Genomic DNA, 19,001 nt, shown 5'->3' with positions numbered 1-19,001 from the left:
CATACAGAATATGTTGGCAAKATCTTATTGAGAGGAAATATCTATGCTTAACATTTTATTTCTAAGGCTATAGTCTTGGAATGTGTTAAACAAAGTGGTTTTGTGAGGCACGAGGTTGATGGCCCTCAGCTGGGGTTTGGATAATTTGCCTYGAATCTAGCAAGGTGGCTTTTGCCACCTTGAGATAAAAGGCTTAAAGACAACAAAGCTGGAGGAGCCAAAGGGGAACAGTAGTAGGCACTGGAAGGTGGGGAGGCTGCAAAAATGACACTGAGTCACTCTGTGGCTGCCAAGTCACCTCTCCCACAGCTCCCCCAGGACACAACAAAGAGGAGCAGCAATCCTAGATGGGTAACTCACATTTTGTCCCTACCAAATGTTATGAACTGAGCAAATGGATGGCTGCTAGAAAGGCTTCCTCTAGCAACTGGTAAAATATGTGAGCAAGGAGAAGAATACACCTGCAGGGCTTCAACACTGGAGACACAGCCTACCCAACAGGTTCTTGCAAAGACTAGTTTTAACTTTGCTATGAGATCAAATTAATATTCCATTTTAAATTAGGAAATTCTGCATTTAAAAAATCCTGTGTGATTTTTTAAGTGTGTCTATTAATGTTGCCAATCCAGKGCCTTGGAAATATTATGTCAGTTCATCCTAGAGGCCATAACCCAAACTGCCTGTGTAGTCTGTTAGCGAGGCAAAACATCTCTTTTTTGCAGTGAACGTGTATGGGTGCATTGGGATTCACACAAGCACATTTGGCAGCTTTTTCAAGTAATTCTTGGCCTGCAGAGCATCCACTAAACATGGGGAGCATTTTCTGTTCAGGAATATGATATGAATAAGAATGTGCTACTGGAAGACGAGCCATGGCTCTTCTATCATAATTTAATTTGTCAAACATAGTTYACAGTATTTTATAATAATAATAATCAATAGCACAACATGTCTAAAAACTGCAAGGGCTAGGGTTGGAGGATGTCAATCACCATGTCTTTAATAATACATAATTCCTTAAATGTGCAACTAAATCACTGAAATATATGAGCTTAATTTGGAACCTCTTACACTCTGAAAATTCAGATCTCTTTTTTAATAACCGGCTACAGAATTTGCAGACTAGACCAGATTTTTCTAATTTGTTTTCTTGTTTCTTAAATACACTAAATGGAATGGATTCCCCAAGACCAATGTTAAAAACATATAAATCCCAGGAATATGTCCTTTGTGGCTCTCTCCCCTGCCTGTTCACACCTCACCTCACCCTGATGACTTAAGACAATCCTGCAGGAGACCTAAATGTGGCTATTTCTCTGAGTTCCTGCAACACACAGATTTATTGCCAGTTGTCAGAGTTAGAAACAAATGCATTTGGGAATGCATTTCTTGAAACTGTTAACGGACTTGACAGAACAGGAGTGGGGGAGAGGATGGGTAGTAAGAAAAAAACCTCAATAACATAACYCATTACTCCTTCTTTTGTAAACAAATTATAGTCTTGATTGTAGTCTTGATTCACAAAGAGTGCCTTTTCCTCTCTAAAGATTACTTTATAGCCACTGCAGGATGCCAAATGTCCTGTGACTACTGAACATCCTTGGAAAAGCTCTAACTTTGCTGCCACATTTAGGAGGTACACATGCTTAGATACTGAACTCAGGTCTGGGCATGCAGGATCAGAAGAGCTGGAGAGGCTGCCCAGCTCAGCTGCAGGTGACACAGCTCCTCCTCCTCAGGGCTCATGGTGGGCAGGATGCAGAGTAAGAAGTTCACAGTAACAGCCTGAGAGAAGACAGCCACTTTCCCTTGCCTCTGCTGTCTGAGAACATGAAATGTTCCTTCCAGACGATGTGATTTTGATGTCTTTTTCTGCCCCACTCAAGGGCATGCTGCTTGTTAGGCAGCTCCTCGGCAGAGGGACAAGCAGTACATGCAGAGACTCTCCAAACTTTGTCACCGACATTCACTAAACAGCTTGYTCTTCCTGTGAGTGCCCAGCAGCTCGTGGAAGATAAGAAACTACCACTGCAAGACTAGGAGCTTTAAAGAAGTTCCAAGCAAATATTTTCTAAGCAGTATGACTATCTGCTCCTGTTTCATCTGAGCCTGAAAAATCCACAACGATAAATAGGAAAATTGAAACATGGAAGAGAAAACTGTTAGTGGAGACACTGACTGGAGCCTGCCAAGCAAGCCCAAAGCACCAGCAAACAGTGTTGGGGGAGAAAGGACAATAAATGAAATGATGCTTCAAAATGTTCAAATTTACAAATGTGTGCACCCTGTGTGTGTGGGGGAAGGAAGGCAAAAGGAAGGCAAGTCAAAGGCAGACAAAGAGGTGCCAGAGAGGGGCAAAGAGCATGATACATTCTGCACTGTAGGCAATCAATGGAATAATGTACATGTGAATTAACTCATTAATGGTTCCTGGAGAGAATCTTAGAGATCATGAAACACCAACTGACAAGGCTCAACAAAAAAAAAAAATCTGTTTAGTAAACGCAAAAATAAAAATYGCAAACAAACCCAAGTTGGTTTCAACATTTATTTATAATGCAGTGTACAATTCATAAATCAAGAAACAAAAGGCAGGGTATATTTTTAATCAAAGCTTTTGCTGCTCACAATATATGGTATAAGAAATTGAACTGATAGATCATTYATTATTGTTATGAAGCTAAAGGCTTTATATTCTTAACTGGAGCAAAGCAGACAGCAATATGTTCATATTAGAAAGTTCCTACTGTGAGTGAAAAATGGATTAAAATTGAGATATTGTTTAGTAAGACAGATGAATCTGTATTTATTTTTGGCTGTGAAACCACTACAACCGTACATAGCCAATAAGTACGAGGAAGCAGCACTGGGGGAAATCACCTTGCCAGTCTGCCCTGTGTGTCTTTGTTTGGCAAACGCAGCCTGCAGGGTGTGTAGTCCATTTACACGCAATCAGATCTCTGACCTGAAACGTGTACATTCTGGAACATTAATTGGCACAATTAAAAAGTTATTTAGAGGATGAGCTTGGAGCAAAAAAACGTTGCTGCTTCTCAGAATCCTGAAACCTGAACTTCCTAATAAGCCATTTTAACTGTTTGCAGAGATGTTATAAGTATTCACTGAGGGGGGAAGTAATGATCAAACCACCGATGCAACACACAAATCTGAAGAGTCCAGCATGTGTCAGTGCAAAGCAAATTTATTCTATAAAGTGACTAGTGTGAAAAAGAATTAGAAAGGATTATAAAAATATACTACCATATGTTGCAGTAGTTGAAAGTGATTAATCCAGTTCTTAAATCCTATTTTAAACTCCCTTTCATTTCTGTCTATAGAAAAATAGAAGCCGCATCGCTTTGTTTGAATGCTATGTAGTTAATTAGATCTTCTAAGAAASTCTTTTAAAACTAAATGTAATGTTTAATTACAAAATGCCCTCCTTGAAAACAGTTAGCTTGTACATTGATTTGTAGTTCATTAAAAATGCTTTCTTAATTATATTTCCAGCCAGAAAATACACAGAGATTTAAGAGTCTATARAGAAGTTTTGAAATCACATTATGAATTGTAACAAGAAAGTTACACTTCAAATAGTGGACAACTGACAGCCACGACCACCTTTCTGTAATTTCCAAACTTAATTGTCGTAAAAATAGTAATTGAAAAGCAGCGTTGATTGTAACAGCTATCAATATAGCGTTTTTGAATAGGAGCAGATTTGCAGGCACTAATTAGAAGGCGAATCAATGGCATCAAAGCAGCGCGAAGGTGCCAGGAGCGCGGTGCRGGCGCTCAGCGCGCGGGGCTCACGGCTAAGGGCAGCCCGCGCTTGGGCTCGTAGGGRGTTGTCCTGGAAACCATGCGGATGCAGTCGATGACGGGGCACACGCTCACACACAGGGTGCAGCCTGTACAGCTGTCGGTGACCGTGGGCAGGTGGGTGTCGGGATCAAACTGGATAGCCTGCGACCGGGAATAAACATTATTGATGGCGCTCGCTGCAAAGGTCACCACTGCTCCCATTCCAGCGCCCGCATTTCCTGCGCCACCGSGCTTGGAGACATCTTGGTGTGATTCTGCACTGCAGCTATAGCAACTGTTCCACGGCAGGGAGCAAAACAAGCCCCTCTCCAGACACTGAAATTAGAGAKGTGGGCCAAACTGCACCTCGGCTAAAGGCTGCTTACAAAAGGAGGGCTTTGCTTTGTGATATTTAAACTCCCAGAGGGTACTTCTCCTTCAGATGAAGGAAATATTTCCTAAGACAGCGATGTGCCGGGCATATTGGTTTACAGGAGACACCAGACCACACCTGTACGGCTTCACCATGCCCACCAAAAGGCATTCTTTTGACTTACACTTCCAGCATAGCATAATTAATCTAATTCAATAAACGGAAAAACACAGCTGGTTGTGCCTCATGTGATTACTTTTCTTTGCAAATCTTCGAAAGGGATATTGGAGTTTGGGGCAGGCAGAGCTTGCTTTAGTTCTCACATTCCATGCCGTGAATCCTCATTAGCAATGAGGGTGATAAGTGTATTTGAATGTGAAATAACAATTGCAGTCTCAATGATATAAGCTCCTGCTATAATGGAAATGGCAATTAAAAGCAAAAACAAAAGCATCACACAATGGCAAAAGCATGTAAGTCTAAGAAGTAAGACTAGAAAAGTAAAAAATTTACAAAAGCACCAAAAACAYTGAATAACTACTCCGAAGAGTTTAGGAGGGAACATCAGGTCTGACAGTTGAACTCTGGCAAACAAGAATGCCTTAGCAAATGTGCCTGGCCACTGTCAGCATCTGGGGGAGGCAGGCAGCTGATGGAAGCACTGGTGCTGCTGCACGTTGGCTCTGAAGGCGGATTTGAGGTTTTTGGGGTTTCACTGCTAGGAAAGCACAGAAGTTGCTGTAGCAACCAGCAAGGGCACAAAGTCTGTAGGAACTGCCCTGGATCTCTGAGTTTCAGTTTAGCTTGAGCACAAAGACAGCTCTGGCTCGTGAGTATTTAAGGARGACTCCTTTCTTTCTCTCTCCCTAACAACAATGCACATCTTGAAAGGGAGTTCAAAGAGCGAAAGGAAGTCAGGACTACAGTGCTGACTTTAAATTAAGAAAGGCTTTCCTGTTGGAGTCATACAAGGTGACAGCTGCGTAGAGCAGCATGGCTATTTCTGAAACAAAGGCAAGCATAAAGCAGATGCTATTTTGAAGGTGAGGGGTTTTATGGTTGATTTATTTACAATTAAGAATTCCTTTGCAATTCTGTTCAAATAATTTCATTTCATTTTCTTTAATTAAATAAGGAAAAAGCATCTTTCTTTTGTGCTTAGAAAAACTTCTGGGGGTTTAAACTTTGGTTCTTTCGGTGCTGTTTTTTTTCCAGTCACAGAAAATAAAATTTTACTAAATCTAAACCCAATCTTTTGCTCTCTAAGGGTTATATGAAAATACAATATTCCTGAGAAATCTGACGGAAAGGGAAGAGGTGAAGACTGCAATGTCAAGAAGGAATTTAGACAGTTAAAATGCTACTGTAGTAATTTATTTTGGTATAAATACAGTATTAATTTTCTTCTATCAGTGGAAATAATGTTTGCTCTAACATACTTGTTTCAATTGCAGGAGCTGATTTTCACTGGAAGACTTCTTTCTGTGACTTTACGTAGTTCAAGTCATCAGGCCTATTATTGATTAGACTCAATTAAAGATGAACAAAAACTCATGGTGTCCAGAGAAAACCTGGTGCTCAGTTAAAGTTTTTGTTTTTTGACAAGCTCTTCTCAGACTAAGATGTACAGGAAATTTAATGTAGAAATTATTGCTTTCTGCATATTGGATTTCAGGAAAGTTATGCTAGACCATATTTTGGGCTTCTGAAAGAAAGTGAGTCCTCCTGTACTGCCTTTTTTATTGCACACCAGTCCATGGGGTCCACTGGACACAGCACTGAATAGCACCTAGACATGCTGATATATTTCATACCACTAACTACCATAATGAGCAATCAGAGCAATACTTTGCTGCAAACAGGCGCCTCAGCCGAAAACTGAGCCATTTTCTGGTCACAATGATTTCTRCAAACTTCAACCTGCTGCTCTAAACCCTGGCAGTTATGGTGGAGAAAAGCTCTGTAATTCACTCAAGATCAAAACAAAACCCACCTGCCTGAAAGCTGAATTAGTCTGGTTACTCTGAGGGAACGAGGACTGGGTTTCTTAAACAGCCTTGGGCAATAAGACCACCCCTTTTCTCCCTGCAGCCCCTGGGTGGGAAGGGACATGTTCTTCCCTCTCTCCCTCGTAYTTGAAAAACATCAGGAACTACATTWACTGCATTCAACTTGGGGGTCCTTCATTTYCTTCTTTTAAAATGAACCCCAGCAGCAGTCAGGGTGCTGATGTGGTCTGCACATCCCCCTGGACCAGCACGAGCCTGGGCGCATGATGGGCTTTGAATTCAACCTTTTAGGCATCTGTTTTTACCACCTGCTCATTAACAGAAGGTGAATTCTTCCTTCCCAGCAGCAGAAAGATAACTCATGGTGYCTTTCTGCTAATTACAGCTGTGCTCTTACCTGGTAGCCAGAATCATTACAGGTCATGTAGCATTTGCCACAGTTGATACACATTTCCTCGTCAATCAGAGCCACCACTTGCTCCGTGTTGCACAGATCACCATATGCTCCAATGTACTGCAGTGCTTTTCCAATTACATCCTAGAGGGGAAAGAAAAAGTTATTGACTCGTTTATAAGATACCTAGGCAGTSTCTACAGCTGCACAGGAGTGCTCTCTAGTACTTGAAGTGGACGATTTGGCCATGCATTTTGATGATATTTAGGATTTTTCTTATAAATTCCAAGAGGCTGACTTTCATACCCCCTGTAAAATACAAASAATCTTCCATACAGGCACATTTTGAATGTAGACAGAAGTATGCATTGTGAACAAAGATGCCCTACAAATAGGTTACACATTTAGTGCTAATTTGGCATGTGCTACTGTTTTGCCATGATTGGGTRAAACTTCAAGGAATTCAAAATGAAATGTAAAATAGGAGTGACATGCTACAATCAGATCATCTTTGGTCATTTCTCACCAGCACAGATTGAAGAACTCACAGGAAGGAAAGAAAAAACTGTGAGACAACAAGAACAGCTCTTCTCTCTTTAGCAAGATGCACAAATAACATGATCATCCGYTTCTTGCAAATACTGTACAGAAGTGAGCACTGGGTCTAATCCTGCAAGATCTGTCAGCTTCACAGGGAGCAAATTGTRGCATCAACCTTACACCAGTGCTGCAAAAAGTGTATTGCAGAGCAGCACACCACAAAAAGGAAAACTCTGCTACTTGAATTAAATGCAGAAATGAGTCCAACCTTGCCTTTCTTGTCTGCTAAGAACTTGCAAACCCAGCACTACTTTCTGAAAGAATGAGGTCTACCTGGCCTTCAGCACTGTGTAACAGTATCTTTATGCAAAGAGATAAATTCCTTTGTTCACTGGCTGCAGTATTAGGATCTATGAAGTTGCTCCTAGTGACTGCWGAGGTAGAAAATTGAACCAAATGCTATGCCCAGGAAGAAAGACTGGCAAATTGTACCATTTCCTTGTTCCAAAAACACTCAAATGCTTTCTCTCTGCCAAACCCCATAGCTGCTGCCATGTGAAATACCTTGGTTGCATTCATTCARTGCTAAAAGCCTTCCAGTTCTTCTCAGCAACACGCAGAGAACATTAATGCTCTTTCAGCATAAAACAGCTATGGCACATTGCTAAAGGCAGCGTGATGAGCGTGGACAGATGACTGTGAGCAAGTTATCACAGCTTAATGACTTAACACTCATCACTTGAGCTGTGCAAGCTGATTTTGTGCATGGTCCAAATTCACTGCAAATTCGAAGTAAAATCTGTTTGCTTCAACTACTGTAAAAGGTCAATTAACTACTATGAAAGTGTTTCAGCTAATACTTTCTACTAGAACAAGCCTTGAACACGGAGCCCTTYACTGTGACTCCACTGATGAACTACAGTAACTAAATCCAGTGTGATCTCCTAGGAACTGCTTACACCCCCATCTTTTCATTTCCAGGTCTTACTCAGAAACATTTGTGGATTTACTGGATTTACAGCAGTTTCAGGTGTCTGCAGTCTTTGGTGCCAGCTGAAATACTGTAGTGGCAGAATTCAGCTCCAGCTTGTTTCAACMCTCATGCAGCCTTGTCTGTTGACAATCCTTGTCTTTGAACCTGCTAAACCTGTTTCAAAATAGTAGTTTTTGTGTGATCTATTGCCCCCAGCAATGCTAAGCATCCTTAAGCCTCTCTAGTTTGTATACAGCCCCACACATCCCACTGCCACAAATGCATTCTGTCCACAAGCAATGAGCTGTGTGCTCAAGGATTTAAAGAAATTATGTAAAACCTGCATAATGTACATTTAAGTAGCTTTCCACTGCCTGACCATGTTGCAAAAACATCAACATGGGGAGATTCCTGATAGTGAAGAGCTCTTCAGCCTCCAAAAAGCATGTTTAAAAACCATCGGTAATTTTCTCAGGGAGGTTCTGGACTCACATTTGTATTCTTTAAACGTTGTTTGGATGTTAACAAACCCACAGAGCTCAAGTGGGTTGCAGAGATGGGCTACTCAAATAACCATGGAAGGGAGGGCCTTGCTTGTGAGAGAAGACAAAAAGAACCTTACAATATGTTTAACCTAGCAAGATGAAGGCAGAGCAGGAATATAATGTCTATATATATATATATATGTATACACACATCAGGGAGGAAAAAGAGCTATTTAAGTTAAATGACAGCGTTGGCACAAGAACACATCATTATAAGCCAGCCATGAATAAATTCAAAGCTGGAAATTAGAGAAGGCTTTTTAAATGGGAAAGGAGTGAGGTGGTTAATGCCCTTCCAGGGAAGCAGCTGGAGGAGAAGGGGAAGACAGTCCAAGGTTTAGGGTAGCATTAGACAGCTCAAGAAATGGTTGCTTGAAAAAAACATGATCAAAATTGATTTTTTCAGCTACAAACCTACAAAGGGAATAATGAAAACAATGCATAAGGCACAGTGATTTCTGCATTTTTAACCAAGTCTCACTTCTCACAGCTCAAAAAAAAATACACTTTTGGGGACTTAGAATCCCAAATAGGGAGCATGATGGCACTTTAGAGGCACAAAAGTGATTTCAAAAGACTGTGTCAATGATTTACTGCTCATTTACACTCAATGGTGTTGTGTCTTTTAATCACTTCTTTCTCTCAAGCAAAAACTGAATCTTTCTTCATTTCCAAAGTTTCAAGATACTATTGGCTAAAAAAGCAATGGTACTTAGAAGATGTTCTGCAGGTGCACTCTTTTACAGCATCTCAGAGCTTCTTGTTTTCATCAGATCATAAATKTTTGGAACAAAATAAACAGTGCAGCAAGAAATAATCAGCTTTCACTGTTTAAAGTGGTTTCACTCCAAAAAGCAACAGTCTAAAATGGCACTATGGGATTCCACACTTGGTATATCTCAATGGCCTCCGGATCACATTTGCACTGTTTTCAGATTAATTTTTTTTTTTCTGCCAACTGCCAGACCTGCAAACAGAAGCCAGGTTCTGAAAGTCAAGCTGTGTTCTTTCTGGCTTATGCATTACCAGCAGCAATTAAAAAAAAAAAAAAAAAGAAAAAGCTGGAAGTTAAATTTGGTCTTAAGCTGCACCTTTGAGACAGCAGGGAACCTAGAGTACTCTTTTTGATTACTGCTGTGCTGTCCTCCTCTTCTCAACAAAACAGAACCAAAAAAACTGGRAAAGGAATGTAGTCCTGCAACTGGAACTGTCAGGGAATTCAGTTGCTATGGAGAGAATCAGAGCAGAATCCATTAGTTTTATGTTACTAATGAATACAGAAAAAAATTTGTTTTGTCACTAAGCTAAGCAGAAGCTTAGTATACACAAGGAGCAGATCTGTTCAGCAGGATACTGTTTTTGCAATTCTACAATAGCTGCATTTTAATATTAATGTATCAAACATTTTATAGTGATTAGCTTTTCATTGTTCATCATACTAGTGAACCTATATTTGTAAATAAAGTTTATGGTTAAGCTCTGGTCCTTGCAACCTGCTSTGTCCATCTTGATGCAGATGTTTTTGTAAAAGAGCACACTGTGTTCTGGAGATGATGAACATCATTACAAAGCCATGCACTGTGCAGGTTCTGCATGTCACAAGGCCAGTTCAAAGGGAACACACATTAAGGAGCACCTGCTTTCCACCTGATCTCTTCTGGTTATGAAGGTGAGGTACACTCGGAGAGTAAGAGATGAAAAGGAGMAATGTTAGAAAGAAAACCATGGATTAAAGAATAAAAAGTCACCAGAATCTGAGGATACATAACCAAGGTCAATTTTCAATAGAGTAGCTAACAAAAATACATAAAACTAACTTATCTTGAAAGATTACAGAGGCTTTGCCAATACTTAAAAAGGGCTACAAAAGGGACTCTGAGAYTTAGGGACTTCTAAGCCTTGTTTTCAGTATAACAGTTGCAGTATTAGGGACTTCAAAATAATGAAAATCATATAAGCATACAATATCCTAAGCTGGAAGGGACCCACATCATTGTCCTGTGCACAATCCCAAAAAATCACACTGTATGCCCATGAGCGTTGTCCAAACACTTGGATGAACTTTGTGACATAATTCAATATGGTTTCTGTAATTAAAACTATACCTTGCAAATATATCACAATTCTTTACGAAGACTATGTGAAGTAATCAGTACAAAAACYCCACATCTTAAAAACCCAAAACCCCCAGTAATTTTAATATTTGACCAGGCCTTTGACAGATACCAGTGACACAACAGAGCTCTCAAATTAACTAGCCATGAAGTGGCTAAACAGAGCAAAAAATAAAGGGCTGGAATATAATAATAAGTGTTCAGAAAACGTAAAATATTAGCACAACAAAGTGTCTCAATTTTCTTCTTCAGCTGTCATGGTGTTTAATATGCCTGAGTACGTTTCAGGAGAAGATTTGAAGCAGGAGTCTCTAGCATTGATACAAGCTTTCATTTAAACTWAATTAAAGAAAATCCAAGGAACTTACAGGTATTTTATAAAACTAGATGAACAGGTGCTACCACAGTGAAAAAACACAGTTTGACAAGTAGCTTATCAAAGTAAGTAACTTTTGGCGATCTTGCCAACAGATCCATTCTAGATAAAAGAAAGCCACATGAGAAAACATGGTAGGAGACACCTCTGACAGCTCACAGAACTGTCCTGATCAGAGGCAAACAAAATGGCAAGGTGTTACCACAGAAAATAGCTCCATAACTACCTTAGTGCTGTTGTTCTAATTAATCAGCCCTGATGTGGAACACAGAGTCATTCCAGCTTCACCAACAGGAGCACAGTGCCCTGGAGCACTGGGCAATGATTAATGGGATGGAATTTAACAAGCCCAAATGCCAGATTCTGCACTTAGGATGGAGTAACAGCAGCCAGAAATACAAGCAGCAGAGGACTGGCTGGAGAGCTGCCCTGCAGGAAGGATCTGGGTGGGCACAGCTCAGTGTGGTCAGCCTGGACAGCCCAGAGGGCAAAGCCACGTCCTGGGGGCAGCAAACACGGCATGACCGGCCAAGGGGTGACCATGCCATGGGTGCTGCACTGCTGGGACCTCACCTGGCCTGCTGCTCTGGGCACCACCACTTCAGAGGATGTGAGGGCATTTGAATGCATCCAGAGCAGGGCAACAAAGCTGGGGAAAGAGCTGCAATGTCCTGTGAGGARCAACAAAGGACTTCGGGCTTGCCTAGTTTGCAGTTTGCCTTCTACAGTTTCTAAACAGCCTCAGAGTCCCAAAAATGAGGGGAGACACGCGGGGTTCCACCCGAGATATGCCACAGCTCCACATTTCGATGAAGATTACAGGATGGTCTTTTCCAGACAGGCAAGCACAAGGTAAAACTACTCATATTAAACCACACAGATACATGCCAGGAAGGATCCAAATGACACAATGGCAAAATAGTTATGGCAAAATAGTTATGGCAAAATCCTACTTCAGTATTCCTCACGTCCCAAGAGGCTTTCAGAGATTTAGCACAGCACTGGACTAACTGTGGTTTGGCTTTCAGACAGGTGCTTACACATCGGCAAAAAGAGACTTGCTTACATGTATGTGCAAAAGACCATGTAAATGTACAAAAAAGGGTGAAAAATACTTCAAACACAAGGAATTTAAACTTGAGGATCTCTGTGGATATTTTTTCCAGCAGGTGGAACAGCATGTCATGCCCTAGCTAAGACAGCTATGCCAGAATGTTTGAACTACCAAACAACCTCTACAGCAAGACTTCTGGAATAAAAAAAGGAAGAAATAAAATAAGCAGATAAATGGTGACTGAATATTGTGATATAGGCCCTGAAGGACAAAGAGGCAAATTATTAGGAAGAAAACACAGGAACATATAAGGAAAGAAATTAAAGTAATAAGGAGGTAACCTGAGGTAGGCAAATACATCTGTGGGAGCTGTACAAAACTGCAACTGAAAAGATCCAGGGCACAAATATCCACATCCAGCACAAATTCGGATATTACAGGTATGTGAGGAAGGAATAAACAACTCTGCTGAATATCAAAATATGCTGTTTAAATTAATAGTGAAAAAAATAGAGAAAAGCCATGGGAAAAGATATMAAAAAATAAATTAGATTTGGATAATCACAGAGGGGTTTAAAATTGATAAATGAATGGCAATTTGACAGCATGTGGAATTTATATAAATGTTAGAATTTACATATCACCAACCCAACAGCCAGTTAGGCAGATGAGGAAATTTTGGGGAGGCGTCAGGAAATTTGTAGCAACTCTCCAAAAATACAACCAGGTAATGCAGGGGTCATAGCTCTTCCAAGGGCACCTATCTCTCCTTTAGGTGCTGGAATGGTTTCCAGGGTGCCCCCAGAGCTCTCTCTTTGCCAGGCTGAACAACCACAAGTCTCTCAGCCTGCCTACACAGGAGAGGTGCTCCTGCTGTTTGATCATCTTGGCATGCTCTGATGGTTTTCTTGCAGTGTCTGACCTTGTCCAGGAGCTACTGTTTGTCCCTGCAGGCCTCTGGGAATGTTCCTGACACCCTCTTTGTTGGGATGCATCACTCCTGAGCCAGTRGCCCTGGCAGACCCTGGGCAGCTCCCAGCAGCTTCTCACAGAAGCCCCATCTCTATCATCTCTCACTGCTGCTTTTGTCACAGTGGTTAAAACATTCCCTTCCAAGGAGATGGTCAGACTGAATGACAGCCACRAGTCAGCTTGGCCAGTGCCTGTCTTCTTGTAATTCTTCAGTCACATTTAACCAGGCTGTGAGGAAGATGCTAACCTGACTTCTCTGGCTGAGAAGCTCCTCAGACACCACTCAGAAGTATTCAATATCTGAGTAAACAAAAGTTTGTGTTTGAGGGAATTCATTTTCCTCTTCCCTGCAGTAGGGTCTCTTCTTTTTAATCTATCYCCTACTACTTGGTTCTTTTTTTCCTTTTTTACTTGGAGTTAGGGATGATAAATTATTGACCTCAATATTTTTAGTGGTTTTTTTTTTCCCTAGTCTTCATGTCTGCTTTTCCCTCTTGCTAAACTTTCCCCTTCATTCAGTTTATTTGCTTTTGGATGGTATCAGTTTTTTGGTTTTCTGCTGTTTTCAGAAGCAAGCCATCTCATTGAAAATGCAGTTATTGGCTGTTGCTTCTTTTTTCTCTTTTTCCCTACATCAATACTCTCCCTGCAAGAACAGAACCATGAAACCTCTGAGGTCAAACAGGCTTTGAAAATGTTCATCATAGTGAGGAAAAAAGACATATTGCTGTACTTTGGAACTTTTTGTATATATATAGAGGTGAATCTCAGCACAAGAAGAGGGAAGGGATTTTTAAAAGCATGACATATATCAAAATAAGCAGTCCAAAAACCCGAGAGAGATCTACAGAAGTGGCAAACTAATTAACTTAAACAGGAAGATGATTCAAAATTTCCCTGACTGGTTTTGCCACCCTACCAGTTAGCTTGGAATACTGGATGTATTGGTGAACTGCAAAATACTCTTGGGAATTACGTGGCTTTTTGAGCCACTGTTCATGTTGTATTTTATGCTTGGCCTTACTGTTTCAAGATTCCTGCAGGTCTGAAAATGTAGATATCTGATATTCGCCCATTTATGAAGAAGACAGTCAACAAGATCAACAGATATAATTTTCATGTTGCTTYATAAATGGTCTACATGAGAATCCTGATTAAAAACAAAAAAAAATTTGCCTACTTCTTTTTCCTGTTCAGACTTGAGGTTTAAGTAAGCTCTCAAGTGAACAGCTAGAATAATTAGCTCATGCTGTTTCATTTTATTGATATTTATTGACTACCTAAGGGAAGGGAAAAGCTTCAATGTATGGATTATGCAGTAGATAGGGGTCACAGGTTTTATTTTTACCTTGACATTTACTCATTGTAGACAGTGGATCAGCTACTTAGACAAACATTCTCCAGCTTTCAAAGTTCAATCTCTAAACCTATGACACAGCTTTTCTATGTACTGAACATTGGCCTTTGCCATCGATCCTACATGAGGGATGGAGGCATTTAGCACATTGCAATAATCAAAAGGGATCATGCAAAACAGCTCCCACTGTAGCATTCAAACAGAAAGAAATTCTAAACAGCTCTGCTTTGTTCTTCAAGGCATTACCCCTGCTTGATCTGCAGCTACTGTTGCACTGCCTGAATATCTCCATTCTGAAAAATGACATTAGGGAAATACCTATACATGTACATCTCAAATCATTTCCCATCGATTTTGGTTAAAAGCTAGAAWGTCTGCATAAAGAGTTGTCTTTGATGCCCTCTAACAAGCTTAAAAGCAGTAATAACCAACTCAAAGTGCTAGAAATGACTGTGCATGTCAACTGCCTATCATTTCTTATGCATGTATTTTTGTTACCTTGATTGCTGGAATGGGCTTCTTMGGAACAAAGTGCTTTTTCTCGGGAAGCACACCAGCCATGCTCTGTGCCTTCAGCTTAATCTTGTTCTCAGCTATTATCTTCTTGCGTTGCTCCAGGTAAGGCCCAAAACTYGGTAGTTTCTGAAACAAAAATCATAAACAGGATTATGCTTAGCAAGCGGGTGTAGTAAAAGATGAGTCTGATCCCAAGGGTGAGACCTTAAGTCCACGCTGACTGCAACTTGCTTCTTATTCAGGAAGCTGAAAYTGAAATCAGTAAGACTGCACTAGAGTAAGAAGTGAATAAAAATCAAATATGAACGCTGGGATCTGACTTGGAAATATATACTGAATATTAAAATATTAATATCTCACAGCAGAAAAACAGCTGAATTGCAGGTCAGCATCCAACAGTCTATTATTTCCCCACTGCATACTTGCTTGTATGGAAAAATGTATCATGTTAAATAATTCAGATGTGTAACTTTATTTCTGTTTTATTTTATACTACATGTAAAGGTATCATAAAATTATCAGTTCACTTAGAAGGGTTCCACCAGCATTTAAGATCATTTGTATCACTATCTGAATATATCAATACATATTTTTAAAGTTTACAAACATGTATTTGGCAATGTGATAACAGAAGGCTGTTTTGACCTGTCAAAGTAAGGCTAACAAACACCAAAGGAACTGAAACACTTTATAATCTCCTAATGTACCTCTGTGTCCCACTTGCAATCTTTTCTGCAACATTTAGTCCTTGAACCCAATTAGGCAAACTCTAGAGGAAGRTTTCACTGAATTGCAAGGCTCATGTCTCACCCAAGAACATGAAAGAGCTGGATCAGATTTCYTAAAACACTCATCTTCCTGAAAAAAGTAATTCCTTTTTCTTACCTAGCAGAGACATGGACAACTGCAGTGTGCCACAATCACAGATTTAGGTGAGCAAAAAAATGGTAGAAAAATGGATTTTTCTTGATGCAACAGACCATGCCCTTCCTCCCCTGAAACTAGTTCCTTATTCTGCAGAAGTGTTTTATCCACCTAACGAAAGCCTGCTCAGAAGCTCCAGCAGTAGTGAGAAACCAGCAGGTAGTAACAGGGGACACATAGCCTGAGCAGCTGCTGGCATTAATTCACGCTAATAATACAACCTCAAAGAGCATATCCAACAAGATACAGTACTGCTGTGCTTATCAATTTTTTAAGAGGGAATTTCAATGTGAATTTTAAACCCCAAATTATTAAAAAATTTACAAATTATTATTTTTTAAAATGAAGTAAATCCAGAAGAGGTTACCCTGCTCTTCTGCTAATCCTTAGGAGAAATATTCCTCAGTGAGCTCTGTCAGTCACAATACCCAACGTTGGGATTTYAGCCTTCTTGCTATGACAAATAAAAGCTTTCGTGGCTGCTGGGTTTTGGGCACTCTGAGCATACAGCCAGAGGGGGAGGTCCTTGAAACACTTCCCTGCTTCTGAGATTTGGTTTGTGGTCTCAACACATTCCTAACAGACTGAAGGYAAATAAGACAGCAAAAGCAGAACTATTTTAAACAGCAACACAAGCAGAAGGAATAATTTGATAAATTCCAATCTAATCATTAGGCTGTAAAGCATGCACATAAAAACTCAATTCTCTATAAGACTTTTAGAAAACCTAAAACTTTTAGCAGAATACTAAAAAGTACAAATCTGGATAAAAGGTGTTCTTGCATGTCTACTAGGCTGAATGAATTAGAAATATATTTTTGGCTATGAGTAAGTAGTAGCTGTGTCACTGAAGAACTATTTCCTCTCCATAATTTATGTGCTGATGCCAACAACTTTGGCTTGAGAGGGCAGGAGACCTGATGACAAAGCGTTTTTGGATTCTTTCCTGTCTGGCCAGGAATTGAATTGCTGACTTTGAGAGTAGGTAGCAAAGCTAATTTTGCTGAGGTTTTAACTGAAGCAGTAGAGAGAGGAGACAGTTGTTCACAGCTTAACTGATTGAAGATCATCTTTGGGAAGACCAGCCAAATTTTGGCAGAATAAATCCTTTACTTTTCTGTTCTCTTAATATATGCCAAATCTCCTAACTTCTACAGACACAAACACTAAGAGTACTGAAATTAAATAGGTGATCAAAGGACAAGTGTGGAAAAAGAATCCATTTTTGCATGTAGGTGAAAAGTGAACAACTACAAAGATTATTAATTTTCATAGTCGTGAGATGGAAGCATTTAGATTTTTACACCTAACTTAGCTGCTAGCTGGAAGGTACAGCAGGAATTTTGAGAAGGGTGCAATGACTTCATTTCYGTAATTCAGATGTTTTGTAATGACATGCGTGCAGTTAAATTAAACCATGTAATCCCCATATTTTAAAAAGAAATTATGATTAATCTAGAAAACTGTMATCCAATCTTCATCTTTGCCGTGCACTGTTGTTTTTCCATCAAGAACTTGCCTAAATGGAATTTAAAATAATTAAGGAAACACGTAGGTCTTGGTCCAGGCTTGGGCACACACACAATGAGSTTCCACTGACTTCACACAAGGTGACTGTGTGCCCATACAAATGGCCTGGTTATTTCGTGTTTGGGGTCTAGCAGTTCACAAGCAGCCAAGCCAAATTTCATTAAACAACACTGAAAACCAGCAATCTTTTCTATAGCAATAAATAATACATGAAAATGTAGCCTCRGGAGCTTAGGAAGGACTTATTGATGATTCCCCTTATGAGTAATGCACAGACATGGGGAATGCTGAGGAGACTGCTTATTGTTCAGAGCTGTGGTTTCAAACATTTTGCAGTCAAAGGCCATACGAAATGGCAAACAATATTTTAATGAAGTGTGCTATTGGATATAGTGAAAGTGGAAAAATGTTGAAATAACTGCAAGAGAGATGGATATTTAAGRGATTTTAAAATTAAATCCCCTCCAAACATTGTAGGGGATAACTTCTTAAGCACAGGGGGGATTTAACAACAAAATTCCCAAGCAAAGCACAAGCACAGAGCTTGGTGTGTTTAACTCGGTTTACTTTTGAAATCTTTACACAGTGTTTTTTTGTTTGTTTTTTTTTTTTTTTTTTTTAATTTGCAGATATTCCACTGTCACTAAAATCTCCATACACTGATATCTTTGTCATATAAACATCTGCCTAGGAAAAACAATTAATATGAATATGTGGAGCATAGCAAGTGCTTAGAAGATTGCAACAAGCAGAGTAATTAGATAATTCTTGTCTACTTATATATCTGTATCAGTGATGTCTATAGCTGCATTATTTGTATCCATCTGTCTCTATATAGACATAATTCAATGTGTTTGTACTGGAAGGATAACATCAAGAATGGAGTCAAAATAAATATATTAAGTGGAATTATTTCATTGTTTATAATTGTATTATTACAAAACTGGAAGCTTGAAATATTTTGTTAGAGTATTTTTGCAGAAAGAAAACAAAAATCCAAATCCTCCCCCCACCTCCACTTCCAAAAGCTGCCTTTTAACTGATGAACTGTATAAATCTTCAGCAACATTGTGATTTTTGTTTCAGTACTTTCTCCGGGGATTCATCATTGATGGATTTGTTCTTACAAAAAAAGCTAAATCCTGCTCATTTAAAGATAACAGTATCTTCCACTAAACCTGTCTCTATTCAGATATAAAAAAGCATTACCCTGCCAATAGAGAACTGACAACTTAATGAATCAACAATGAAACCTTAAGCCAGAGAGCTTTAAGGTGAGTAAGTCTGTTTTGATTATAATTTATTCATGGATCAATCTAAAGGTAATTGAGCGTATTATGAACTGAAAAAGGTGCTTGTTTCCTAATGGCTAAAAGTAGAGAGAATGCTCCACTCCAGACTGCTGCAATTTTTATGAGCACAGGAGCAAGCCACCTGAGCAGTGGGAAGGATGGTGAACAGGGCASTGCAATCCACATCAGTCGACCCCGACTCGATTTCTGGAAACTGATCTGATCCTT

The 19,001-nt window shown here is 39.7% G+C and overlaps 1 protein-coding gene across 1 annotated transcript in view; it reads right to left on the bottom strand.

The window, feature by feature from the left end:
• Nucleotides 1-2,534: 2,534 nt before the first annotated feature.
• DPYD (dihydropyrimidine dehydrogenase) overlaps nt 2,535-19,001 on the bottom strand; it is a 326,068-nt gene continuing 309,601 nt past the window's right edge. Inside the window, exons 21-23 of the mRNA XM_057373372.1 lie at nt 15,010-15,153; nt 6,584-6,724; nt 2,535-3,966 (exon numbers count right to left, since the gene is read on the bottom strand). Coding sequence (XP_057229355.1) covers nt 3,796-3,966; nt 6,584-6,724; nt 15,010-15,153 — 456 coding nt within the window. The 3' untranslated portion in view covers nt 2,535-3,795. The remainder of the gene's footprint in view (nt 3,967-6,583; nt 6,725-15,009; nt 15,154-19,001) is intronic.

This window comes from Malurus melanocephalus, unplaced genomic scaffold (assembly GCF_030028575.1).
Source record: "Malurus melanocephalus ecotype Western Australia unplaced genomic scaffold, MMel_1.1 scaffold_8, whole genome shotgun sequence".
In the NCBI taxonomy this organism is placed as follows: Eukaryota; Metazoa; Chordata; class Aves; order Passeriformes; family Maluridae; genus Malurus; species Malurus melanocephalus.
Note: the sequence above shows the minus strand (reverse complement) of the source record. Positions and strands in the feature narration are given on the sequence as shown.